At 52.8% G+C, this 27,936-nt stretch overlaps 1 protein-coding gene across 1 annotated transcript; it reads right to left on the bottom strand.

Annotated features, from left to right (window-relative positions):
• Positions 1-1,993: 1,993 nt before the first annotated feature.
• Positions 1,994-13,124, bottom strand: C22H1orf174 (chromosome 22 C1orf174 homolog). Its single transcript, XM_055260799.2, has 4 exons — positions 12,980-13,124; positions 5,566-5,679; positions 3,460-3,948; positions 1,994-2,930 (listed from the first exon to the last, which is right to left on the bottom strand). The coding sequence occupies exons 1-4, from the start codon at positions 12,992-12,994 to the stop codon at positions 2,814-2,816; spliced, it is 735 nt and encodes a 244-aa protein (XP_055116774.1). The 5' UTR covers positions 12,995-13,124; the 3' UTR covers positions 1,994-2,813.
• Positions 13,125-27,936: the final 14,812 nt, after the last annotated feature.

The following is a 27,936-nucleotide window of genomic DNA, read 5'->3' as shown; positions in this document are numbered from 1 at the left end:
ACTTTCCACTCTGCATGCTGCGTCTCCTCTGCAGGTGTATCCTAATTTGGGACAGTGTACCTCACTGAAGTCTGCTTAGAGGATGGCAAAATTCTTATCAAGATAGGTGCTGTTATTTCTTAATGTTTTTTTTAAATTTTTTTGAGACGGAGTCTCGCTCTGTTGCCCAGACTGGAGTGCAGTGGCATGACCTTGGCTCACTGCAACCTCTGCCTCCCGGGTTCACGCCATTCTCCTGCCTAAGCCTCCCGAGTAGCTGGGACTACAGGCGCCTGCCACCACGCCCAGCTAAGTTTTTTCTTTTGTATTTTTAGTAGAGATGGGGTTTCACTGTGTTAGCCAGGATGGTCTCGATCTCCTGACCTCATGATCCACCCACCACCTGCCTCAGCCTCCCAAAGTGCTGGGATTACAGGCGTGAGCCACTGTGCCCGGCCAGGTGCTGTTATTAATAGTTATTCATGCAGCAATCTAAAGTTGTACTTTATTTATTTAGAGGCAGAGTCTTGCTCTGTTGCCCAGGCTGGAGTGCAATGGCGTGATCTCAGCTCACTGCAACCTCTGCTTCCTGGGTTCAAGTGATTCCCCTGCCTTAGCCTCCCAGGTAGCTGGGATTGTAGGCGCCCACCACCACACCTGGCTAATTTTTGTATTTTTAGTAGAGACGGGGTTTCACCATGTTGGCCAGGCTGTTCTCGAACTCCTGACCTCAAGTGATCTGCCTGCCTCAGCCTCCCAAAGTATTGAGATTACAGGTGTGAGCCACTGCGCCCGGCAAAAGTTGTAAATTATTTTCCCTGGCTATCATAAAATGACTTTATAAGCCACATTTCCAAATTATAGTTTGTTGATCAATAAATCACAAAGTTATTCAAAGCAGGTGAAAGTCACAGCTCATGAGAAAAGGATCACATTAGAAGTGGAGAATGACACCTTCAGGGAGGGCAGTGTTTGAATAGTAAAGAGCGGAAACACTTTTCACAGGGCGCCTCAACTATATTTTGCTTCCAATTTATCTGTTATGGAAAATCCTTCCTGTGCTTCATAGGACATTTTCACAGGGTTAATTCTAGCTGCTCTTGTAATTAAACCAGAAACGTATAAAAGCTCAAAACCAGCAAGACTCACTTGCTCCCTCATGAAAAGGCCCACACGGTCTTTCCACATCGCAGGCAACTTCTCCTTGTCCTTGGTCACCCGGGGACCCCAGCTTGCTCCTGGTTGGTCCACTTGGCTTCTATGTGCAGGTGGTGGCAGGAAGAGGCCATGGAGAGAGCATTCCCAATGGCTTGTCTTCACCGCCCTGGGCGAGAACACACGGTAAGGTGCTCCTTGATGCCGCTAGGGCTGGGGAGTGCAGTTCTTGTCAGGCAGCTGCACACGGACCTCTCTATGGCCTGGAGGACAGCATGGCCTTCGCTGGACAGCTGACCATCTCCACCACACAGGATAGGAAAGCCCGACACTTCTGCGGCAGACAAGTGGGAGCAGAAGTACACTTGAGAGAAGGGAAGAGGCCCTGTCCCGGCCTCAGTGGTTAATGGGTCTAAAAGATGGACCCGTGCCGGGCGCGGTGGCTCACGCCTGTCATCCCGGCACTGTGGGAGGCCGACGCAGGCGGATCACCTGAGGTCATGAGATCAAGAGCAACCTGGCCAACATGGTGAAACCCCGTCTCTACTAAAAATACGAAAAATTAGCCATGCATGGTGGTACATGCCTGTAATCCCAGCTACTTGGGAGGCTGAGGCTGGAGAATCACTTGAACCCGGGAAGCAGAGGTTGCAGTGAGCCGAGATTGTGCCACTGCACTCCAGCCTGGGCAACAGAGTAAGACTCAGTCTCAGAAAAAAAAAAAAAGAAAAAAAAAAAGATGGACCCAGCCTTACGAGCACTTGGGAGCATGAGACTGAGGCAGGATGTGTTTCCTCCACTCGGCTCCCAGGCACTGAGAAAGGAATCCGGTTTTAGGAACATACGACTGCTTTCAAAATATTTTCAAAATATATTTTATTTCTTCCTTACATGTATTTTGCAAAATTTCCAAGGTAAACATTAGCTCCGCATACAGAAATAAAAGAGTTCTTTAAGAACCAGCATTGAATTCATCACAAGAATGATCAAATTATGATAATGGAAAACAAACTTGCCTATGACCAAAGCTACTGAGCTGAAGTGAAGAGCTGTCTTTACAAAGATCCCTCTCATTAAGCCCACTGCCCTGCAGCTGACTCAAGCCATCATCATGTATATACGTGTATAAGAAAGGACACTGGCCAGGCATGGTGGCTCACGCCTGTAATCCCAGCACTTTGGGAGGCTGAGGCAGGCGGATCAAGAGGTCAGGAGTTTGAGACCAGCCTGGCCAACATGGAGAAACCCCGTGTCTACTAATAATACAAAAACTAGCTGGGCATGGTGGCGCACGCCTGTAATCCCGGCTACTCAGGAGGCTGAGGCAGGAGAATCACTTGAACCCAGGAAGTGGAGGTTGTAGTGAGCTGAGATTGCGCCATTGCACTCCAGCCTGGGCGACAAGAGAGAAACTCTGTCTCCAAGGAAAAAAAAAAAAAAAGAAAGGACATTGGCACAGTACAGCAGCTTTGCAACCTCAAAGACGGTTTGAATTTTAGTTCCCATGAGTACATCCTCCACAGGTACTGGGTGCTTTGCACTATTGACTTTGATGGGTCAGTTCTGAAGTTTGATTAAGACATTCTCTTGGAGATACATTTTATATAAATCTTGTAATGTGCTAAATTGCCAAATTGTTAATGGTACTAAATACTCAAGGACATCATTTTGTATGGCCTCTACATTTCTGCATCATCATCTTCATCGTCATCATCATCATCTTTGGCTCTGAAATGCATTTTTCTGAACTCTCGTCTGCTCATTGAAGGACAAGATGAAGACGCAGGAGGGAGGTCCTTAGAGGAGAAGAAAACATGACTTCAGTCATGAGCAATACATATCTGCACCTGCATTTGCAATGCGCCCCATCCAGCAGCTCTGGGGCTCACAGAGCGCTCTTCCCTTTTAGACACGTGAAAATGCCTGAGTCCCAGCACTCGCCTCTAGATGAGAGCTTCCTCCCTACTGGACTAATCGAGTAAAGAGAAGGAAAGATGCTGGGTTCAAAACAAAAGAAAGCAACAACAAGCGTGGGGTAGATGTTCAAAAAATCCACAAACCTGATTTCACGGAAACACACCTGTGGCTGCGGGAGGGACCCCTCCCGCCGCCGTCTTTCCCGATGGCAGTGATTCTCAGCTTGGGAGATGGAGGGAGGGCCCCCAATTAGCCAACGGTTTCATTTTCTCTTCGTGGGTTAAAATGATTAATTTATGTTTAATGTTGTGTCGAGGCATTATTTACCTGCACTGAGTGGTGAGTGTGTGACCTGAATGTGCAGCTGCTGCCTGAGTACCCACGGGAGGAGGAAGGCGCCACTCTTACCTGCATGAGCTCAACGTTTCCAAAGAACCGGCTCACGGGCATTGGCTGATTGCTGTCGTCATCTAGAAAGATGCTGTTGTCCATCTGAAGTGGTGGCTTCTGCACGTCCTCTGTCTCTAGCCCTGGCTCATTCTGCTTCTGCACAGTGGAGCTGCTGTTGGATTCTTCTGCTCCGGACCCGGCACTGTGTTTCGGCACAGACAGGCCATCTTTAGTCTTTGCTAAGCGAGAGTCACTCACAACTCTGCAGCCACCGAGGGGAAGACTTGCAGCCCCCTGCTGCACAGAAACGCCAGTCTTGCTGCCTGGAAGCAAGGCACTGCCTTCAGTAAACTCATTTTCACAAGGGGTCTCAGGTGTCACTTTTGGCAAAGAAGCGCTGTCATTCTTAGGGACAAGCTTCTGTAATTCTGACTTTACAAGATGTCCTTTGTCACATTTGAACTTCTTGGACATTCGCCTGTCCGTGGCTTTGTGGGATGAGGAAGTCTGTCAAGAAAAAAAATGTAAGGGGAACCAGACACATCTAGCAAATAAAACAGGCCTCAATCCACAGGCTAGTATTTCTTCTCACATCTGAAATGATAAAGATGCTGTGACCACAACTTTCACAGATCGCCATTTCACTGTTTTGCCACCAAGGGACAAAATACAAGTGAGACTGAATCTAGACACACCCCACATCACTCCTACACTTTCAGTTTTCCCTAGTGGTGTTACAGCTCCTGAGGTGAATTCTGAAGCATATATTTATATATTATACAATTACAGTAAAAGAATCCAGCTTTCATTCATTTCTGCTAGGGCATAAGCTCTGTGAAGGCAGGGGTCTTTGCTTTATTCACTGATTAGTGCCTGGCACACAGTAGGTGCTCAAGAAATATTTGTTAAACTGACTTCGACAAAATTTTACCAAGCACCTCTTTATGAGCAAAGCTCTGTGCTACATGCTGGCATAGGGCCAAGTCCCAACCCCTCAGCTGTGGGCTCCGGGAAGCGGCTCTACTTCACCGGTAAGTTCAGGAACTCACTCCTTGGAATCGATGGCTGGGCTAGGGTGAACGGCAGATGGCACGAGATTCCTTTCCCCACCCACTCTGCCTTTCTCTTCAAGCCTCTGGCGGTGAGGCTGCACGGCAATGGGCCAACATGACTCGATAGCACACTAAGAGCAGAGTGATGAGCACAAGTGGCCTCAGAGCCTGCTCTAGACACACACACAGGTGGGCAGGTGCTAGGATCAGGGCCCGGGTCTAGACACACACACGGGTGGGCAGGTGCTAGGATCAGGGCCTGGGGCTAGACACACACACGGGTGGGCAGGTGCTAGGATCAGGGCCCGGGTCTAGACACACAGGTGGGCAGGTGCTAGGATCAGGGCCCGGGTCTAGACACACACACAGGTGGGCAGGTGCTAGGATCAGGGCCCGGGTCTAGACACACGGGTGGGCAGGTGCTAGGATCAGGGCCCGGGTCTAGACACACACACAGGTGGGCAAGTGCTAGGATCAGGGCCCGGGGCTAGACACACGGGTGGGCAGGTGCTAGGATCAGGGCCCGGGTCTAGACACACGGGTGGGCAGGTGCTAGGATTAGGGCCCGGGTCTAGACACACGGGTGGGCAGGTGCTAGGATCAGGGCCCGGGTCTAGACACACACACAGGTGGGCAGGTGCTAGGATTAGGGCCCGGGTCTAGACACACAGGTGGGCAGATGCTAGGATCAGAGCCTGGGTCTAGACACACACACGGGTGGGCAGGTGCTAGGATCAGAGCCCGGGTCTAGACACACACATGGGTGGGCAGGTGCTAGGATCAGAGCCTGGGTCTAGACACACACATGGGTGGGCAGGTGCTAGGATCAGAGCCCGGGTCTAGACACACACACGGGTGGGCAGGTGCTAGGAGAGCCAGCCCCGGCCTGCCGAGTGTGTCTTTCTCTGAAGGCAATTACAGTGCTGTCACCTTTTCATCTGAAATAGTCCCCCTCTGGCAGACAAGTAACATTCGATATTTTTCTAAAGCAACACATCCTGGAGTGGCGATTTTGTATAAAAATGGACCCTCGAGTCAGGATCTTGGTGTTCTCCATGGTAACAGGGCTCACCAGACATGCTGTCTTGGCAGACGTGGAACCAGCGACTTCCTGGGCAGAGGCCAACCTGGCTGCCGAACAACTTCGTGCTTTTAAGCGCGCCGAAGACCGCACTGCACCTGTGAGCTAGACAGATCAAGAGCCACTCAGAGAGTGCTCTCAGGAAGGCAGCATGAACGTGCAGACGAGAATTTCCCACCTAAAGAACACCCGAAGACAGTCCCTCCTGCTCCTGGGATTTTATCATCTTTGTGGAGACAGCTGTGGCCTGAATGTGTAAATCCAAACAAAATTGTGCCTGGGTTTAGGATACAGGATCTACTATTTCCATGATCTTGGAGGCTTGGGACAATCTGTTCCCCTTATCTTGTATATTTCTAGTAGCCACCGTTTGTCCATTAGTGGAAATTAAGTCAACTTCAAAGTGTTTAGAATAAGCAGCACATGCCCTTCCTTAGAAGGATCTCCAACTTTCATACGTTGTCAAAGTTCTTAAAAAAAGGTAACATGAGGAAACCAAAGTTTCTCTCCCTCAAATTAGAGTCCTATTCTATTAGTTGAATGCAGCTAGCAACTGTCTCACAAATCTTAATATTAACAAACTGGTCCACCTGTCTTTTATCCTGAATGCAAAGCAAACTCTTCTAATAACAAGAAAGAAATTAATTAAAGACACAACATTTAAAATAACTATTTAGGAATAATTTTCGGTATTCAGAAAAGTTGCAAAAAATAGTACAAAGAAACTGGTGTGATAGCTCACACCTGTAATCCCAGCTACTTGAGAAGCTGAGATAGGAGGATCGCTTGAGCCCAGAAGTTCAAGACCAGCCTGGGCAATACAGTGAGATCCCATCTTTAAAAAATTTTTTAAAAAATTAGCCAGGTGTGATGGTGTGCACCTGTAGTCCCAGCTATGTGGGAGGCTGAGGGGAGAGGATCGCTTGATCCCAGGAGTCTGAGGCTGCAGTGAGCTATGACTGCACCACTGCACTCCACCTGGGTGACAGAGTGAGACTGTGTCTCTGAAAAAATAATAATAATAAAATAGTACGGAGAGTTGCCATGTAGCCTTCACTCAGCTTCCACTAATGTTAAACAACTACAGGACACTGTCAACATTAAGAAATTAGCAACATTACGGTACTCTTCACTAAACTATAGATTTTATTTGTATTTTATCAGTTTCTCCATGAACTGTTTTTCTGTTCCAGAATCCAGTCCAGAATACCACACTGCACTTAGAAAACTCGAAAGGAATGAGTGTGAGGAGCAGAAGCAACAAACAGGAGGAATGCAGGTTGACATGGCCAGGAAAGGCCCAAGAGCTGCTGCCAACAGGCCCTAGAACTGGAACCCAGAAGGGGACAGAAGAAGACTGCCCTGCCCAACAGCAGGTAAGAGAAATAAAAAAAGAAAAAAACAAAAAGTAAAACATAGAAATAATCTGTCTCGGCTGGGCGTGGTGGCTCACGCCTGTAATCCCAGCACTTTGGGAGGCCGAGGTGGGTGGATCACGAAGTCAGGAGATTGAAACCATCCTGGCTAACACAGTGAAACCTCGTCTCTACTAAAAATACAAAAAATTAGCTGGGCGTGGTGGCGGGCACCTGTAGTCCCAGCTACTTGGGAGGCTGAGGCAGGAGAATGGCGTGAACCCAGGAGGCAGAGCTTGCAGTGAGCTGCGATTGCACCACTGCACTCCAGCCTGGGCAACAGAGCAAGACTCTATCTCAGAAAAAAAAAAAAGAAAAAAAAATCTGTCTCTGCCATGCACACCGTAGCCCAAGACAGCTCCAGAAGCCCTGTGGGGTGGCAGCTCCAAGGTCCTGTGATACTGTGGCAGTCAGAGTGTGCATATAAAACAGGAGGGAGAAGAGCAGGCAGCAGCCCACCGGAGGCCAGGACACCCGCCCGCTGTACACAGGACACACAAGGTGCCCACAGGCTGGGTGAAGTGCCTGCTACCACGGCACACTGGGGGCTGGGGCTCTGTCCTCTCACAAGGGCAGGGCTTTGCTGAGAGCCCCGGCAGATGTCACGGTCACAGTTACACCAAGGAGACTGAGGCAACAGAGGTTACAGAACTTGCTATGAGTTGCCATAAACATCTCTCATCAAAATCCTCCCACTGGGTCTTAAACAAGCCCATCTCCCTAAAACACCATCACGTGCCTCGTAGGGAAAAGACATCTCTGTCCTAGAAAGCCACTGCCCCTCCTCTCCTCCCTGCTGTGAGCCCTCCTCTGGGCGCTTTGCTGCTCTGCAAAAATGCTGTGTGGGGAGCCCAGCTCGGTGCCTGAGCAGCTTTAAAGGAGTGGCACGCCCATTTCAGATGAGGACAACTTGGGTAAGGAGCTTATGAGGTTATACAAGTGATGCCTGGCCTCCAAATCTCTGTTCCATCACCACAGCTCCCCCTAGATATGACCCCCAAAAGCTGCCTGAGGTGGGGACTGAAGAAGCTGTCACCCGCTCTGTGTTCTATGCCTGCAGGTCTTTTCCCGCAGCAGGTGCTTCTCAAGGCTTCTGTCAGCATCTTGGCAGCAGTGGTTCTGAACTTTTCGCGTGCAACAGGTTCATCGGGTAGACCTTTCGGCCCCTTCTGCAGAGAAAAGCCAGATGATCTGGTGGGCCTGGAAGCATTGGCTGTTACAGACACCTGAGGATCTGGTGGGCCTGGAAGCATTGGCTGTTACAGACACGTGAGGATCTGGTGGGCCTGGAAGCGCTGGCTGTTACAGACACCTGAGCAGGCCATTTGCTGTCCACTCTGGATTGACAGGAGTCAAAATATGAGAGCAGCTTAGCTTCAGTTTCATCATGGATTAACCACCTCCAAGGTGTCAACTCCAAAATGTCAAGAACTGGTCACATTCTCACTCGCAGATTCCTGCTCTGCAGCTGAGCAGCTTGGACTGCTCCCACAGTCCAAAAAAGGAAAGACTTTCTCATCATTGAGATTCTCCTCATTCCAGTAGATTGTTTAATAACTGGTATGTCAGAAGCACAAACATGGTTCTCCAAAAGGGCTGGCCGAGACTGACTTCAACATGACGGCTTGAGGAGCTTCACTGACCTTCTACTCAGAGAAAGTGATGAGCAGTCCCCAAACAGCCATTTAGAGAGTCTTTGGAAATGGTCCTATGGGCACCCAGCAAATGAAGAAACACTTGCTCCAGAACACCTACATACATTTGATAAGGACATGGAGAGCCTGTGGCATTTGAGCTGCGTCCTGCTGCAACTAAGAACACAGGGCCACCTCCCCAGCTCCCAGGCAGCGGGGTTTCTTCCCAGGAGAGGCAGGACAGCAATGCTTCCCTTTCTGCTCTCATCCCACCTGTGGCTGAGACTAGGTCCTGAGTGAGTAGGATTGAGAAGAGGGGCCCTCCTTTCTGCTCAGACACTATTTGTAGAATGAAGGCTTCACCCTGGCTCCATTCTACAAGTAGGGTTTGAGCCTCTACAAGAGGCTCCACCCAGTGAACCAAGAAGACTGGGGCCTCATCAACCCTGTCCTAGATATGAGGTGGTTCCAGGCTGGGGAAGGCAAATTTGGAGGATCTCAGGCTGCTGCTAGCTCCCCCAGCCCCCATTCAGAGAGGAGCCTATTACTGTCCTCAGCTGCAGGGTCCTGGCTCAGAGGCTCTGCCTGGGGTGAGAGGCAGGCAACTAAACAGACAGCTCTTAAGTCTGCCCAAAGGCACCAAATTCACTGCAATGGAATGTGGAGAAGTTCAAGCCTAAGTGAACTGTTCAAGAACAGTGGAGGCTGTGATGAAGGGGGTGGTGGCAGTGGAGAATCAAGCAGTAAGTCAAATTGTAGGCCAACTAGTTAGCAGGAGAGAACCAGAGACTAACATGGCTGGGAGGAGGCCTCTTGGGCATAGAACAAACTAATCAAACACTGACCTTAGAAAGTATCCCTTTGAAGAAGCCACAATTTGATTGGATTAGTTTGTAGAGCAACTTATGCCCAGGCTGTTGCTGAGAACAGCACAATAACCTGGCATTAGGGAAGTTTAACAGCTGGATGTGGTCAGGCAAAGAGGAAAAGGACCTCACTAAAACCACTGTCATCCAGAGTGGCTGTGGGCACACCCAAAGCTGGGTGCCACCCCCCACCAGCAACATCAGAGGCTGAACACTGTGGCAGGGGAAATATACTTTATGAAAACAATCTACCCAGTTGCTAAACAAATAAGCATATTAACAATGACAAGCCCCAGGGTTGGGGACAGTACCCAGAATTGCTAAAATGTATTATCTAAAATGTCAAAAAAAAATTATGAAGGCATAATTCCAACAAAAAATTATGAAGCACTCAAAGAAAAAGAAAAGTAGACTCATACACTGGAATAAAAGGAGGCCACAGAAGCTGTCTGTGAGAGTGACCAGATGTTGGATTTATACATATATAAAGGACCAAGGTAACCATGATAAACAATATCAAGATCATGAATAAAGAAGAAAGATAAGATAACATTGCATCAAAGAGACTATCAATAAAGGGAATTACTTAAAAACCAAATGGAAATTCTGGAGTAGAAAAGTACAAAACCTGAAATAACAAAATTCACTAGAAGGGCTCATAGTAGAACTGAACTGGCAGGATAAGCAAACTTGAAGACAGATCGATAGATTATGCATGCTGAAGAACACAGAGAAAAATAAAGCAAGCCGCAGAGAAATGATGGACATCATTAAGTGCACTAACATACACGTAATAAGAACCACCAGGAATGCAGAGAGCAAGGAGCAGAAAAAATATTTGAAGAAATAATGGCTGAGAACTTCTCAAATTTATAGAAAAACATTAACCTACATATCCAGGAATCTTTTTTTTTTTTTTTTGAGACGGAGTCTCACTCTGTCACCCAGGCTGGAGTAGAGTGGCGCAGTCTTGGCTCACTGCAAGCTCCGCCTCCCGGGTTCATGCCATTCTCCTGCCTCAGCCTCCCAAGTAGCTGGGACTACAGGCGCCTGCCACCATACCCCGCTAATTTTTTTTGTATTTTTAGTAGAGATGGGGTTTCACCGTGTTAGCCAGGATGGTATCAATCTCCTGACCTCGTGATCCGCCCGCCTCAGCCTCCCAAAGTGCTGGGATTACAGGTGTGAGCCACTGCACCTGGCCCCATATCCAGGAATCTTAATGAACAGAACTCCAAATAGGATACATGCAAAGAGATCCACAGACACATCACTGTAAAATATACAAAGATCAAAGGCAAAATCGTGAAAGAGAACAAAATCTTGAAAGCCTCAAGAAGAAAGCCACTTAGAAGGGAACCTCAATAAATGAACTGACTGAAACAATGGAGAATATTCAAACATATTCAACGAGCTCAAACAAACCTGTCAACCAAGAATCCTATATCCAGCAAAGCTATACTTCAAAAATGGGCTGGGCATGGTGGCTTATGCCTGTAATCCCACCACTTTGGGAGGCCGAGGTGGTGATCATCTGAGGTCAGGAGTTTTAGACCAGCCTGGCCAACATGGTGAAACCCTGACTCCAGTAAAAATACAAAAATTAGCCGGGCGTAGTGACAGGCTCCTGTAATCCCAGCCGTTCCAGAGACTGAGGTGAGAATCACTCGAACCCGGGAGGCAGAGGTTTCAGTGGGCCGAGATCACACCTCTGCACTCCAGCCTGGGCAACAGAGTGAGACTCTGGTCTCAAAGCAAAAAAAAAAAAAAAAAAAAAAAAAAAACAAGAAAAAAAACTCACTTTACAAGAAATACTAAAAGATGTTCATCAGGGTAAAAGCAAGTGACCCCAGACAGTAATTCAAAACCACACACACACAAAAACAGCATCAGTAAAGGTAATTATGTTCTTATAAAGATAGTTTAAATGCCTATTCCTCTACCTCCTTCTCTTAATTTAAAAAGCAATTGTATACAATATGTATATAATATATACAGACATGTACTATATTTGCCAATAACAAAACAAAGAAAGTGGGTGAAAGCAAAGCCTTACTGGCTAAGGAAATGACCACAGACAAAAAGTAATAATGATAACACTGTATTGTTGAGTTTGTAACATTATCAGATGTAATACATATAACAAAATACCACAAAAATAACCATATAAGAGTAACACGTCCGTATCACCTGGAATTAACCTAGTACAAATCTGAAGCTTAAGATGTATATGGAGACTATGAAGATTAAGATGTGTATGGTAAAACATAGAGCAAGCACTGGAAAAAACCCAAAAAACATCGTGAAAAACAATCATTAAATTAAAATGGTACATTAGGAAATATTCATTTTAATCCACTTAAAGAAGGAACAGGGGAAGAAAAAGACAGACTTGTATAAAGAAAAGAAAAAGGAAAATGGCATATGTAAACCTAACTACAGTATATCAATAATATTAAATGTGCACAGGCTAAACAATTCAATCAAAAGGCAGAAACTACCAGACTGGATTTTAAAAAAGATCCAAGTATATGCGCCTACAGGGGACACGTTTTGGTTCAAAGATAAAAATAGTAAAAGGAGTTGGAATTCACAAGTGACCACTCCATTTGAACAAACCAGGAGAGCCTCCATGCAACTCAGAGCCTCCCAAGTGGACCTGGACCCGCGCCAGGTCCACTGTGAAAAGGGTCCCTCGCCTTAACTGTTACACCCACGCAGTGAGCACTTGCTCCTTGCCAGACACTGGCACCCCCTTCAATCCTCACCACCCTCTTGGTGGATCCCTCATCACCCCACTTTTAGTACATTAAGTAGATTGGGCCAAGTTGAGGTCACTTGCTGTGTGACCTCCATTGGAGTGGCAGCAGTTGAGGGGCACAAACTCAGCTCTGCAGCATCCAGCACTATCAGGAGTTGAAACCAGTTCTGGAGAGGGTGCCCCACCTTCCTAGGAAAGTGGCCTGAAACCTCCCTTCAAGGGAGCGTGACCTGGGAGCCCCCTTCTCCCCAGGACGTGAACTGTGAGCTCCACTTCTCCCGAGGGCGTGGACCGGAGCCCCCCTTCTCCCGGGGGCATGGCCTGGGAGCTCCCCTTCTCCCGGGTATGTGGCCCAGAGCCCCCCTTCTGCTGGAGGGGTAGCCTGGGAGCCCCCTTCTCCCGGAGACGTGAACACCTATGAGCTCCACTTCTCCCGAGGGCGTGCTCCGGAGTCCCCCATTCTCCCGGGGGCGTGGCCTGGGAACTCCCCTTCTCCTGGGGGCGTGGCCTGGGAGCTCCCCTTCTCCCGGGGGCGTGGCCCGGAGCCCCCCTTTTCACAGGGGCGTGACCTGGGAGCCCTCCTTCTCCTGGGAGCGTGGCCTGGAGCCCCTCCACTCCTCCGGGGGGCGAGGCCCAAGCGGAGGCCGCTCCCAGGCCACAGGCACCCCGTGACCCTGCCCCGGCTCTCCAGACAGCAGGTGGCCCCTGCTGCCGTGACCTAGCCCTCACCTTCCGGCTCCTCATGAGTGTCAGCACCGCAGCCAAGCACCGCGCGCCCCGGCCCAACGCGTCCCGGCGGAGCGGCGACCCGGAGTCTGCAGAGCGCGCCGCGGCGGCGTCCGACGTCAGCGCAGCTAATCACAGTGCAGCGCCCTCGTCATGTGACCCCACAGTGTTGGCTCTTACGTAAGCGGCGGGCGAAGCTCACAGGCCTCGGGCCTGTGGTGGGACACTGGGGCAGGAAGTTGGCCTGTGGCCGCCCATGTTCGGGAGGGCGCGTCCCTTGGCACCCCTGTAGCCGCTATGTTTCCCACGCCCGTGGCAGGCCTGAGAGGTTATGTTTGCGGGGGTTGCTTTTTTTGTAGCTTCTGTGTTCGCCATATTTGAAAGGGGCGGACGGCCATGTTCGTGAACGGCCCTTCCCTTGGTGCACTTGTGGCCGCCATGTTTGAGCGGGGTGGGTAACTATGTTTTTGAGGGGCGAGCAACCATGTTCTTGAGGGGCGCTTCCCTTGAAGCCTCTTTGGCCACCATGTTTGAGAGGGGCAGACGGCCATGTTTGTAAGGGGCGCTTCTCTTGGTGCGCCTGTGGCCGCTATGTTTGAGAGGGGCAGGCAACCATGTTCGTGAGGGGTGCTTCCCTTGAAGCCTCTTTGGCGCCATGTATGAGAGGGGCGGATGGCCATGTTTGTGAGGGGCTCGTCCCTTGGTGCGCCTGTGTCCGCCATGTTTGAGAGCGGCGGGCGGGGCGTCTGTGAGGGGCGCCTCCCCTTGCATCCCCTGGCTAAGAGCTTGCAAGAGGGCGGGAAGTGCTTTCTCCAGTGCCGCAGAGCGCTGGTTTCTGAGCGCCGGTTAGCGGCCTTGAGCAGCGCGAGGGACTCCCAGGCCTGCCCTTGCTGCGGCCCCGCTGGGGAGCTTTGCGCGCTTGTCGCAGGCTGTGCTGCCCCGCGACGTGCCGCTTTGGGTTGGGGTGGCTCGCCCGGGAAGTGGCCTCGGCTGTCACCCACGTCGCGGGCGGGAGCGGGCCTTAGTGGAGGCCGTCGGTGGGCCCAGGAGGCAAGGGTCAGGCGTCGGGCTGGGGGCCCGGTTTTCGCCCCCTGTTACGTGCAAGGCGGGAACTGACCCCTCCGCTGTCCCGTTACTCTCCGGGGCCAAAGTGGACTCGCAGCGGCCACGCCTCTTCCAATGGCCATGCCCCTAGCAGGCCTGGGTGGACCCGCAGCGGCCACGCCTCTTCCAATGGCCACGCCCTATCAGGTCTGGATGGACACACGGTGGCCACGCCTCCTCCAGCCTAGACACCCTTAGCAGGCCTGGGCTGCTGTGATGCGTTCTCTTTGGCCACCGCTTGACATCCTGGCCTTCCTGTCAGCTAAGGGAGGTTGTTTGTAAAGCTGAGGACCATTGTTCAGTTGTGGTTTTTTTATTTGAGACGGAGTCTTGCTCTGTCACCCAGGCTGGAGTGCGGTGGCGCGATATCAGCTCACTGCAACCTCCGCTTCCTGGGTTCAAGCGAGTCTCCTGCCTCAGCCTCCTGAGTAGCTGGGATTACAGGAAGGCGCCACCACACCTGGCTAATTTTTGTATTTTTAGTAGAGATGGGGTTTCACCATGTTGGTCAGGCTGGTCTCGAACTCCTGACCTCAAATAATCCGCCCACCTTGGCCTCCCAAAGTGCTGGGATTACAGGCGTGAGCCACCGCACCAGGCCCACTGTTCTGTTCTGTTTTTTTTTTTTTTTTTTTTGACGGGAGTCTCACTCTGTCGCCCAGGCTGGAGTGAAGTGACGCAATCTCGGTTCACTGCAAGCTCCGCCTCCTGGGTTCATGCCATTCTCCTGCCTCAGCCTCCTGAGTAGTTGGGACTACAGGCGCCCGCCGCCACACCCGGCTAATTTTTTTGTATTTCTAGTAGAGACGGGGTTTCACCGTGTTAGCCAGGATGGTCTCGATCTCCTGACCTCGTGATCCGCCTGCCTCGGCCTCCCAAAGTGCTGGGATTACAGGCGTGAGCCACCGCGCCCGGCACACTGTTCTGTTCTTAAGAATTTCAACATAGAAATGAAATCCAGCCTTGCCTTAAACCCTCCAGCCCTCGAGTTCTCTGGGCTGTAGGATGTGTGTCTTCAGAAAAGGGCGCAGGGTGGAAACCACATCAGAGGCTGAGGACACCTGGCGCCTCCCCTCTCTGCCCGCAGGTGGCTGCCCAGTCCAGGGCTGGCTCCCAGGTGCTCGGGCACAGGGCTCACCCAGCAGCCCGTACTGTGGTTTGCAAATAAATGGGAGTCTTATTTCCTTTTTAAATCATTATTTTTTTTTCAAGTGAGAACATTTAAATCAGGCACTTTTGTGAGAAGCGTTAGGTTTTCCACTTAAACTACAAAGGTTGAAAAGTGAACTGCATTGCATTGTGGCTTCATGGCCTGCTCAGGGTCCCTCTGTGCACTGTTCCAAGGCAGGGTGTGATTCATAATCACTTCCAAAAGCATCAGTGTGCCTGCACTTACGGTATGACTCTCTCAAAGCCCAGACATGCAGCTGATGCCTCCTTTTAGTGCCTGAGAAAGGAGAGTATTTAAGGATCCTGCCAGCTTGAGCTCTATGCAGCCTCCACTCTCTTTAGAAGTGTGACGTTTGGTAATTAGGTGGAGCCCTGAAATTAGACTGCACGTGGGGTTTTGCTTTCGGCAGTGAGTGAAGATGCTTGCAGCCCTGGTGTACGCACACTCACACATGTCCTACCTGGCTGTTGTACACTCTCTCTTCCTAGCCCTGCGCTTCTCCCGTGTTATTTCCCATGTTGTACAGAAGGGGAGGAGACAAATGTGTAACTGGCAGGAAATCCATTTGAAATGGAAACTTAATATAATCGCTGCCAGCTGTTCAGAAAAAAATGAGAGCGAGCGATACTTTGTTAAACACCTAGCCTGTCCCATTTTCGCAGAGATTGATTTCATAATAAGCTTGGTTCAGTGGTTTTATTTCCCAGTCCTTGGGAGCTCAAAGTTCTCATCCACTGGGGCTTGGCTGGTGTTTGCCTGTCTTGTTTGTGGTTGGTGCCAGTTGATGTAAACGCCTCACTGCCTGGCCTCGCCCGCCAGATGGGGGCTCTGGGCTCTGAGCCATGTGGACGTTAACATCCCAAAGGGCGCTCTCCTTCCCTTCACCACTGTGGTCTGTCCCCTCCCCGGGTCTGGGATGAGGATGGTTTCCGGCCTCCCAGCTGTAAGGCCTGACACCCAGGCCATTCGTGAACGTCTCTCTCTCTCTGCCCACATCCTATCAGATGCCGGTTGCTCTTAATTCTAGACTTTGAAGCCTCGTGGCTGGTCTCTCCTTTTCCTCTGGCCTGGGCAGCCTACAGCTGTTGGGGTGATCCCCTGCTTCTGGGATCCAGAGCCACAGTCTTAGAGTGGCCTGTAAGCCCTGGCACGGTGCCTGGCACACTGTGGGTGCCCAGCAGTGTTTGTCGAATGAATGTGTGGAAGGGCTTCTGAGCTTGCCCACCGTTGCTGCTCCCTGCTCTAGATGCACAGGGTCCCAGCACCTGTTCCCCTGCCCGTCTGCTGTCCACAGTGCCTCCCTGAGCTCCTGACCACTGCAAAGCCTCTTTCCTAGATGCTCCCCCGGCCCCCACATTCCATCTGCCGGTTACTGCTTTTGTAGCGTTCTGCACTCTTCTACCAGGACCCCGTGGCAGGCCGGGACCGTTTCTCCTGCGCTATCCCAGAGCATGGCGCATCCACTAATTCACTCAACGTATCAAGCTCCACTATGTTCTGGGGACTGGGCCAGGCGCGAGCCCAGGTGTGGAATCATCACAGAGAATTGTACATTTGCAGTGTGATGGGAACCACAGGGGAGAGGCCACATGGGCAACAGCACAGAGCTGGGAGTGTAGGGCGAGGATCCTGGGAGGAAGTGGCTGGGGCCCCCTCTACCTCCCTCATCCTGTAGGATGCAGGCCCCTTTCAGGCCCACCCGGGGGAAACAGAGCCTCCTAGTCAGGGCTGGATGTGCAGTGGAGCCCTGTCTGGACAGGCTACCCCTCCTGACGAGGTGGGAGGTGTTGGCGTGGGCAGAGGAGCCAATCTTGAATTCTCTCCCCTGCTCCACCTCAAGCTGCCATGTGGAATTGCAGGAGACCCTGGAGGGAGCAGAAAACCAGGCTCAGCCAAAGCCACCTCCGCGCCACGGCTTCCCGGGTTCCCCAAAACCAGGCTCGGCCAAAGCCACCTCCGTGCCACGGCTTCCTGGGTTCCCCGTGTCCGCTTCAGTTCTTATTCCTGATTAGCTATGCCCCCGCCTGGCCATGTCAGGGCACAGTGAGACTCCTCATGGTGGCAGGCGTGTGAAGTCTGTGCAGGCTTGTACGTGGCTGGCCCCCCACCTGAACTGTAAGCCCCCGGAAGGCAGGGTCTGTGTTTTGTTCACGGAGGCTAGTGATACCCAGGGGACATTGGCTGGCTGGCTGGCTGGCTGTCTGGGGGTGAGACACACACAGAGAACTTGAGGATTGTGGATTGGAGGAAACTTTGCATTCTTGCCCATACCACAAATTTCCGACTTAAAACACTGCTGTGCCCCAGCTCAGTATTTGCCTTTGACAAACACTGTAGGGCCAGTGAGAAAGCTGAAAAGATCTTTCAACTGACTAGCAGTCGGTAGACTCATTAACTGAGGCCACCCCGGCCAGAACACATCGCATTCCTGACAACAGATGTTGGCCTGTATGATGACGGGTCCTCTCTTGCATACTGGCCTTTTATAATTAAAAGAAAGACGTAATAGGTAGAAGAGAGGGAGGGAGAAGGCAGGGGAAAAAAGCTTGCAGCATGCTTTTAAAATGTCATCGCGCCACTTCACTCCAGCCTGGGCGACAGAGTGAGACTTCGTCCAAAAAAAAAAAAAAAGTTATCTTTGAATTGACCTAAACTAATGTTTTCTTAATAGCCTACCCTCTCCTATCCTCTCGGTCCACCCGACTTAGCTGGGCAAAAATAACCCTGCGGTAGGACAGCAGTCTGCTGCCGGAAAGTATCGCAGCTCCTCCCATGTCTGCCCCATGCACATGTGCCAAGGTCCTGCCTTGAATGAAGGACACAGCGGAGAAGGATGTAGGCTCTGAACCTGCTAGGGTGCCTGAGAGACTCACAGGGCTCCCCCTGGGGCAGTTGGAAGATGCCCAGAAACTTCAGGGAGCCACCAGCATGGGGCAGAGGTTCTCTTCTGGAGTTGGTGGCATCAGAATCAGGTGTAAAGTACATAGGAACTGTCGGCGCCGTGCAGAGATGGGGAAGGAGGTGCGGGTGGAGGGGCCCGATGCCTGTGCCCCTGGGGCCCTCACTGGAGGCTGAACATCCACTGGGCTCTTGTAGCCCGCTTTGTAGACTGATCAGTAGTCGGTGACATGACGCGTTTGAGTAGACCAGGCCATTTTCTGCTTCATATATCCTACAACGTGCTGGGATCAGGAGGCAGTGGGGGGTCCGTGGCACCTGCCCCAGCCCGACGCCCTTCTGGTCTCCAGGAGGTCATGACCCATGGCCTGACCCGGCTCGGTCATCCCGGCCTGGCCGTCTCTTCCTAGGCTCACGCCCAGCCCTGGCCCCTCTCTGCCCCCTTGCCAGGAAATTTGAGCCTTCCTTAAAGTTTCTCAATATTGTGGTTTTGTTTTGTTCTTTCTCATTCACTTGTCTTTTAATTTTTGGCTTCTGTTTTTTATGGGCACCTAATTGTGTGTGTTCTAAAAATTGAATTGTGCTTCTGTTCTTATTGATGGCAACTCACAATCACTATGTAAGTAGGCAGGATGTGGAGGCCTACTTAGGAGAACTCGCTTGCCTCCGCTTTTCACCGACGCAGGCCCCGTGGAGATGCTCCAGCAGAAGCCAGGACTTGTCTCCTGGTGGAGTCCACTGGTTTCATTTATCAAAAGTTTGTTGGGCTCTCTGCACACACGTTGTAAAGAGCACTGCAGGCAGCGCACAGGCAGGGCCGTGGGAGCTGTGGGCGCGGCTCCCGCCAGGGTGGAGCTGCACCCTCCATGGGGAGTCACGGTGCACGTGTATAGCTGCAGAGAGAGGCTGCAGGGCAGGAGAACCTCGGGAACCCCATAGTCTCCACTTGCCCTGAGTATATGAAGAACACACTCCATTTGGGTGTCAGTGAAACCGCACACCAGGGGGGAAACATTCAAATCGTGAACTCCAACATCATCTAGCATAAAAGCTCTGAGCGATGGGCCACTTTGCATCTCGCTGCCAGTCCTCTGCTGGGATCACGCTGCAGTGTCTTTTGAAGAAAAGGCCTGGGATTTGCGGAGCCTGGAAAAGGCTGAATTTCCAGCTAGATGAAAAGTTGCCATTTTATGAGAATCTTTGGGCAGTCAGGAAGAAAAATACCAAGATGAAAAGCCCTATTTTGAGAGCTCCCTTGCCTTCAAGCAGGGACCGCTGACAGTGGAAACCTGCCGGGGATCGTGCTGATGGCAGAGTGAGGTCTGTGGCCGTGTAGCCATGCTCAGGCCATGTGCAGGATGAGGAATTCCTGAAGAACTGCACCCAGGGCAGAGACTATGGGGTTCCGAGGTTCCCCCGCCCCACAGCCTCTCTTGGCGGCTGTGCGTGTTCAGTTGCCTTCATTGAAACCCAAGCATCTGTCCTCGGCTGCCACCGACACAGGTCAAGACCACCCAGGAGGAGACACTGTGGGGCCCTGCCCAGTTCTCATGGGTATCGCATTTTGGCAGGACATGGACCGAGGCAGGACTGGGAACGATGGCCCTCAAGTCCAGGTCGGTTTCCATATATGGTCTTCGGGAGCTAATATCATCAGCTTTCAAATCAAACAGGTTTCATCTGAGCTACTGAGACGTCACGGGCTGTCAGTAAAGGCCATGAGGGCCCCCTAAGGGCAGCAAAGGCCGTGGGAAGATGCAGGAAAGAGTGAGTGGGAAGGCAGGGGTGCGGTGGGAAGGCAGGGGTGCGGCCGGAGGGCGGGGTGGGGCTTGCAGGCCCTCCCGCCTAGTGTCTCAGCCACTTGAAGGAGAGCTGAGGGATCTGCTTTTAGGGATGCAGGACAGTAGAGACTGTGTGTCGGTGACATGTTTCAGAAACGAGACTTCTCCATGTCGGTCGGGAGGGGTCTGCCCTGCTGGTGGGCCCTGGGAGCAGAATGGCCGACGGCCGGTCTCTGCTCACCCAGGCTTGCTCCGCTGCACGGAGGATTCCCCAGTTTCCTCGAAGGGCACTTGCCTACTGAGGTCCGTGTGGCTGTGACTTCTCTGTCATGCTGCTTCCTAAGAATCCAGAACAGATTCAGGTCAGTGCGTTTCGAGGCAGCTAAGTGCTGCATGAACGGCAGCGTCCGTCCTTAAACTTGAGTGCGGAGCCAGGGTCACTGCCGCCCGCTCACAGCAGCTGACTGGTGTGAACTGATGGGGTGGACATAACCTGGCCTCTCAGGTGGGGCTTTGCAGGGCTGTCTTGCTCCAGGCTCCCTCCAGGCCACCTCGTACAGTGGTTTCACCTCATCTTATTCTAGTGCAGGTTCGCCCCCTGCCTGGCTCCATCCTTCTTTTCGAAGTCTGGGCACAGAATGGAGGCCAGCCCACGTGGTTATCTGGTCTCCACACGTGTCTCTGGGTTTGTGGGGGTGTTGGCTTGTGGACCAGGAGCAGCTAACAAGGTCTGTGCCTTGTCTCGAATTTCGGACTGAACTGTCTGGAATTCTTGGACGTTCTCAAGCTAACTCAGTTGCATGAATTTAGAGGCCAAAGGGTGGGGATAATTTTTCCCTTGGATTTGTCAGTTCCAAGATGTATAACTTTAGTATTCCAGAAAATAGATTTATACCAGATCGGGAATTGCTCTCTTTCTCTCTCTCTCTTTCCTCTCTCTCTCTCTCCTCTCTCTCTTTCTCTCTCTCTCTGTCTCTCTCTCACACACACACACACACACACACACACACACACTCAGTAAGAGTTCAGGCCAGTTACAAAGGTCAAGGGCACCGTCCATACAAGGCCTCACCCTGGTACCAATCACAAGGTCAGGCGCCCAAGGCCACCCTCAGTTTGATGATTCTGGAAGGACTCCCAGAGCTGCCTGAAAGCTGTTACACTCACAGTTGTGGTTTCTGTATTAGTCCATTCTCAAATTGCTATGAAGAAATACCTGAGACTGGGTAATTTATGAAGAAAAGAGGCGTAATTGGCTCCCAGGTCCACAGGCTGTATAGGGAGCATGGTGGCACTTGCTCGGCTGCTGGGGAGGCCTCAGGAAGCCTCCAGTCGTGGCAGAAGCCAGAGGGCGAGCCAGCCTGTCTGGGTGGGAACAACATCTACATATATCAGTTCCTTACCAGGAAAGGATACAGATTAAGATTGGCCAAAGGACGGGAGGCAGGGGGCAGAGTCCAGGAAAAGTGCCCCAAGCGGAGCTCTTGCTATCCCTTTCCTGCAGGACTGGGACTTGTGACTCTCCTGCGTCAATGTGGTAGCACGAGCAAGGGCCAGCCTCAAGCCACAGTGTCCAGGTTCTCACTGGGGCTCCATTACATGGGCATGGCTGATTGAGTGACCACTCAAGTGGTCAGTCCCAGTCCTTGGGCCGATTGACACCACATGGCCCCCATCTCCCACCCTCCATGACACCGTTGGTCTTTCTGGCATGGCCATCCCCACCCTGAGACCATCATGGTGGCTGTCCTTCACTCTAAGTCACATCACTGGACTCTCCCGTGTGACCCAAGGCCCTGGGCAAACAATGACTCCTATCAGGCAGGACATCGTGAAGGTCACCTCCCAGTGGCTGAGGACAAAGGTCAGGCCTCTTTGGGGCAGGATTAAATTCTTACCGCAGACCTTCCTCCCCCCACACACAAGTGAACTAAGGAGAAAAGGAAATAGAATATCTCTCTGATGGGTCTGGAATGCCCCTTTTCCGAGGCTGGTTGGAACTTTCTTATCTCCTTTTATTTCTGATTTCTGTTGAAATTCCCTGGAACTAATGCCTATTGTATGAACCTGATTACAAAGAGTGAGATTTTACAGAGCATTTTTCCTCTCAGGAAAAAGGAGGCACCCTGCTTTTTTCTCAGTGAGAGAGAAATGTTCCTTTGAATAATTTTTTAATTTACTAAAAAATTTTTGATCCTACTGCTAAGGGGATGCAACCTTCCTGCAGAGAGGCGTGCAGATAATGTTGTCTTAATATTTGCATTTCTGCAGATCATGGGCTGCTGCAGCCCAGGGGGTGTGTACTGTGGTGGTTTGTAAAGTGACTTCCACCCTGTCACTAGGGTGAGGAAAATGGGTCCCCAGGCTGTGAAGGCCTTGTCCCTCCCCAAGGCCATGGGAACCAGACTGAGGCTCCTCACTTGGCTGGACACAGTTTGACCCGGACTCTTCTCCAAACCAGAGGCCAGCCTTCCCACTTAGTGAAAAATTCGTTATCCTTCCCCTAGATGTTGTTATTAATTTCTTCCTGGGGTTTTAAAGAAGTCAGTGCATTTTAAGGCCAGTGGTGTGTTGATGGTTTGGTGCACATAGCACCTGCGTCTGTGGTGATCAGCACCCTCGGGGCAGAGCGCTGCATCCAAACAGGGATTTTCGGCCTGACGTTCCCAGTGGGGCTTTTCCTAGCAATGGCTTTTTAAACTCTGCTGCGAGGATGCCCAGCATCAGGGACATCTGACTCCCTGAAATGGCAGGGCTGCCACTGAGCTCCTGTGGTCCAGGCCTGGAGTTTCCACTTCTCTCTCAAGCTGGGCACTGGGTCCCCAAGAGTCTCCCAAGGACGATGGAGAAGCAGGATGCGTGGGCTCAGAAGCAATGCGGCGCCCCAGCCCTGCATGCCCAGCCACCCCAACTTCTAGGCAGCTGCAGGCTCCCACCTGTGCAGAGAATAGGCTGTTCACCTGCAACGGTGGCTGGCGCCGGGGGAGGCGGGCGTTCTGGGAGAGGAGGAGCCCCTGGCTGCATGGCTACGCCGTGGATGGTGCCGTGGACCTGCTGGTGGCCGAGCCTGTCTGAGGGCTGCATGTTTTGAGGGGACCCTGGCTTGGGTCTGGCACGGACCCTCTTGTGCAGATCTCGTGATTCTCTCGGCAACCCTGTGAAACAGACGGGTTCTTTCATCGCCCACTGTTGACACCTGGGGAGATGGAGGCGCACAGAGGGGACACACCTTGCTCAGGATCACACAGCAAGGAGGTGCCGAGGTCCAGTTGGACTTGGACTCCCCGCCTTCATGGCCATGTGGGTCTCTGCAGGGCACCCTTCCTGGAGGAGGACCGGTGCAGACCCCTGTTGAGTAGGGGACGGCTGCCTGGAGAGCCACCCTTGGCCGCCTTAGTTAGGTGCCAGCTCAGGTGTCTGCAGTCCCGACGCCAGGGGGCAGGATGAGACAGGGGAACGAAGTCGGTGCCGCAGGCATGGTGGCCTCGCCGGTCTTTTCCTGGGACGCTCTCAGGATGGCTCTCGTAGGGTGCCCGGGCGGCAGGCAGGGCTCAGAATGCGGCTCCGTTGCTCACTAACGGCCTTCAGAGTCTTCTGAGCAGTCCAGGATGGGGGCAGCAGCTGCCTCTGTAGAGAATGTGAATCTTTGGCTTCTCAGGTATCCAACACCTCGGCAAGCACCAGGGAGTGAAATCACTGAATTAAGAATGTGTTTGTGAGAAGTGGCAGCTGCTTCCTGCGGGGACTCAGGGAGGGAGTTGCGGGCTGGGCCAGGGCTGCTGAGCTCCGTGTCCGCTGCTGTCTGGTCTGGAAACAGCGTGAATCCCGGTGACCGCCGCTCCCTCCCAGGCTCTCCCAGCAGGTTCTGAGCTGGTGAGGGGATTTCAGGGTGGTGGGTGCTGTGCTGAGGCTTTGCTCCCCGCTGGGTTGAGTGTCCGCGGCCGCCCCTTGCACCCCCCCGCTTTGCTAGTCTTTTCCTTCACGCAGCCTTTGCTGCCCAGGGGGACCCGCCCCCAGCCGTTCTCGGGAGCCCAGCCCCTCTGCAGAGTTCTTTAGGCTGCTCCTACTCAGAGGGACCTTCCTAGCAGGTGGGCCTAGCTTCAGATCTCCAAGTCTGTGGTGGCCTCCACCCACTGAGACCCAGGAGGCCCAGCAGGACTTGGGGTTCAGGCCAAGGTTCATCTGGCTCCCTCCTTCCTCCTCCCAGGCACGTTGTCTAGAAATCACCTCATCTCTTACGGGTCACCAGTTAATCGTGTTGGAGGAAGCTCTGGTTTGTACGGGCCCGAATCCCTCATTCACAGATGGGGAAACTGAGGCCCACAACAGTTCAGGCCCTGCACTGAGCCTGGAACCCGCCCCCAGGGCTGGGTCCTGGCCTTGCCCATCTGTCTCCCTTGAGGGGAGGGCCAAGTTCTTCTCTTGGCCTCAGTTCCCTCCCGTTTGCCATTCCAAGTACTTTTTATTCCTTCCCCCTTCCCCCAGCATCTCCTTTCTCTTCCTTTGTCTCCAGCCTTGTCTGTCACTTTGCTTCTGGGCCTTGGCATCTGGACATGAACCCACCGCCTCCAGCCAGTGGGAAGAGTGGGCGCCACTGGCCGGGTTCATCTTGCTGTGGCGGCGTGTTTGGGGGACCTGGGGAGGGACTGATGGGTCCCCAGGGTTTCTGAGGATGTGTGCCTTGGAGCTCTCCCAAGAAGCCAGTCTTCATTTAACATGGGCAGTCCCAACAAACGCTGGGGCTGGGGGGTTTCCAGCCGCCCTCTGGGCATGAACTTTGGGCCTTTATCCCAAGTCTTCGGGGCAAGGAAGGGGAGTGGGAATTAAACCGGTACCAGCTGGCAGGTCCACCCAGCAGATCTACCCGGCAAGCACAGCACCGTGGTCTGGAGAGCGCCAGTGCCTGTCACTAGGAGCAGAGTGAACCCTGCATGGGTGCCAGCTCCTCCTGCCCCTCCTGAGCCTGACGGGGCTACGGTTTTCAGCGGCTGCGACGCCACAGGACCTGTGAGGAGAGACTGCACCCTGAAGGTCTGGCGGCGAGCGGATCCTAAACAAAGTGAGGCCTGGGAGTGCTGTCATGAAGGCCCTGCTCTCCCCAGGGCCAGCTGCTGGCCATGGAGTCAGACAGGTCGCTGAGCCCCCATAGCCAGCGCAAACACAGATCCAGGTGTGGTCGTCCCGTGTCCAGGGAGCTGCTACCTTGTGCTGCTGGGGCCTGGCATTGAGTGGGTACAGATAAGCCCATGGGAATGAAGCCGTGGCTTCCAGGGGCGTGCAACCCTGGCCTGACCTGGGCTGGCTGAGGGGCCCATCACCCTGGGCTGGCATTTGGGCTCCCCTCAAGCAGACCGCCTGTCTGCAGCCTCATCTGAGAGCAGAGCCTCAGCCAGCCTAGGTGCAGGTCATCCTCACACGTGGCCACACCAAGGCTACCTCACAATCATAGCCATGCCACCCACTGAGCCCCCGAGATGTGCGGGCCACATGCCAGCCGGCTGCTTCTGTTGTGTTTCTGTCGCAACTATCCACAGCTCTGTAGGCTGGAGCTGCATGAGGCTGAAGGAGAGGCCCGGGCAGAGAGAGGCTGAGCCTCTTGCTCTTGGAGCAAGACGTGGGTTTCGGTGGCCCCCCCGCCCCGACACCCTGGTTGACATTTCTGTTCCTGCCTCAGGCCTCCTCCTTGAACCTGCCTCTGACCTCACCAGGAGTGGGTTTGTCTGGCGACCAGACCCTGGTGGCCTTCTGCTCAAGCCTCTGCAATTGTACCGCACTGGGGGCTCGGTGACCGCAGGTGGACCCTGCTCTGTGGGAAGCAGCCTGGGGGCTACAGGAGGCAGTGAGAGGGTCACCCCATCTCTCTGGAGTTTGACACAATCTCCCATCTGGCCTCAACTGTACTGACCCCTGACCTCTGACCTTCAAGCCCCCAGGCCCAGTCGAACTGGTACTTTGAAAGGACACAGCCTCTTGGTGTCTGGGTGAGGCCACTGGGTCGGTGTGGATGGAGGGCGGCTGGATGTGCTTTCTGGGGGTCCTCTGGACACGGGGTGCTATAATCCCCTCCCCTTCCTGGAGACCTGGTGGGAACGCCAGGCCAAGCCCAGGTCCACAGGTCGCCCTCTCTCTTCCAAGCATTTGAAAGACACTGACAAATGATAATCCTTTTTTTTTTTCCGTTTAGGGAAAGGCCTGAAAGTAAAATTGTATCAACATTAGGTTTGCCTAGCAAACCTAATGTTAATGAAGCCAGGAGGTTCTAGTTTTGGGCCTTGACTGGACAGGTTTGGGCTAGAAACCACATGAAGTATTGATCATCCATCTGATCATCAAGTTTTTTTTTTTTTTTTTTTTTTTTTTTTTTTTTTTTTGGAGATGGAATCTCACTCTGTTTCTCATGCTGGAGTGCAGTGGCACGATCTCAGCTCCCTGCAGCCTCCACCTCCTGGGTTCTCCTGCCTCAGCCTTCCAAGTAGCTGGGATTATAAGCGCATGCCACCATGCCTGGCTAATTTTTCATATTTTTGGTTGAGATGGGGTTTCACCATGTGGCCAGGCTGGTCTCAAACTCCTGACTTCAAGTGATCCACCTGCCTCGGCCTCCCAAAGTGCTGGGATTACAGGCGTGAGCTGCCGCTCCCAGCTTGTTCATCAATTTTTTATTGAATGTCTATTATGTGCTGATATTGAGGTAGACTCTGGGAGTCATAGCAGTGAATGTGGCTGCCCGAATGCCTCATGAGGGCTGGGGTCTCACTGGGGAGATGGAAATGAACAGCAAACGCACAGCGAGGTTGGTCCCAGCACCTGAGACTACACTGAGGTTGAAGGAGGGGCTGGCAGTGCTGGGGCAGGGCTGCGGCTCTCAGCATCCCGATGTAAAACTATCCCCGGCAGGAAAGCCAGGGGTCTGTGCGGCGATGCCACAGGACACGAGAACCAGCCAAGACCTATGGCCCCTGCAGCCACCGAGGGCTCGAGAGCGCCCCCGTGGACTTGGCTGGGCCATTCGTGGTGACATCCAGGAATGCGGCTGAGTGCGGGTGTTGACCTCGCTGTTTGCTGTAATGTTTGGGTTCTTGGACCACATCAGTGACGGCTGTGTCACCATGGCCTCGCCGTCCCCAGGAAAACCTAACGTGCACCCCGCGCCTTTCCTCTGGGACTCCCGTCCTCCTTCTTTGTCTGACCCCCGAGAGGCTTACCGGTTCCCCAGGGCAGCCCCGGCTGTGGCCCTCAGCCCTGCTCCAGGCGGCCATGGCAGTATCCTCCCTCGGCGCTCCCAACACCCTACCTGGCTCTGTGATGGCCACCCTTGACCCCTAAACACCCCAGAAAGGGAAGAGATTTAAGAGGAACCTTGACTCCTGCCATTCTGCGCAGTCGTGGGTCCCTCCTCCACCTGGGGCCCTCAACGGGATTTCTGTCCACACCCCCAGCCAGCGACCCCTCCCAGTTCCTGCAGCTGGAGCGCCCCTCTCTCCTGAACATTCAGGCATCTGCGTCTCTCACCGCAGCCGGAGGGCTGGAGCGTCTTCGGTCAACTCGCCATCCCTGCCACGGCTGGAGGTTTCGTGTCCCAGAACCTACCTTGCTGGGATGGGGGTTCGGGTGGCAGATGCTGAATGCATGTGAGGTTTGGGGGAGGACAAGCAGAGCTGGGATGTGTAGGAGGTCCTGGTGGCCACCATGAGGACGGTCACACCCCATAGCTTTGTTGATGTTGTGGCTGCAGCAGGCCCAGTGGCTCTGCCGAGCCTCCCTAGCATCAGTGCCCAGTGAAGTGTGGGGGGCTGGACGTAGGTGGCCTCAGTTCCTGGGACTCCCCCAAAGCTCTGGTTTCCCTTCTGCTCCCAGGCTTCAGGTGGACGAGTTAGTGACCACCCCCACTCCAGACCTCCCTCCCCCAGCCACCCCCACAGTTGTAAAAACCCTCATTCTCATATGGAACCCACTTTCCTGAAATCCGTAGTGACTGACTGCTTTCTTGAGTGAATCTGGACTGG

The sequence above is a fragment of the Symphalangus syndactylus genome, chromosome 22, assembly GCF_028878055.3.
Source record: "Symphalangus syndactylus isolate Jambi chromosome 22, NHGRI_mSymSyn1-v2.1_pri, whole genome shotgun sequence".
NCBI classification, from domain to species: Eukaryota; Metazoa; Chordata; class Mammalia; order Primates; family Hylobatidae; genus Symphalangus; species Symphalangus syndactylus.
The sequence above is the reverse complement of the archived record's forward strand: the minus strand, read 5'-3'. Positions and strand labels throughout refer to the sequence as shown.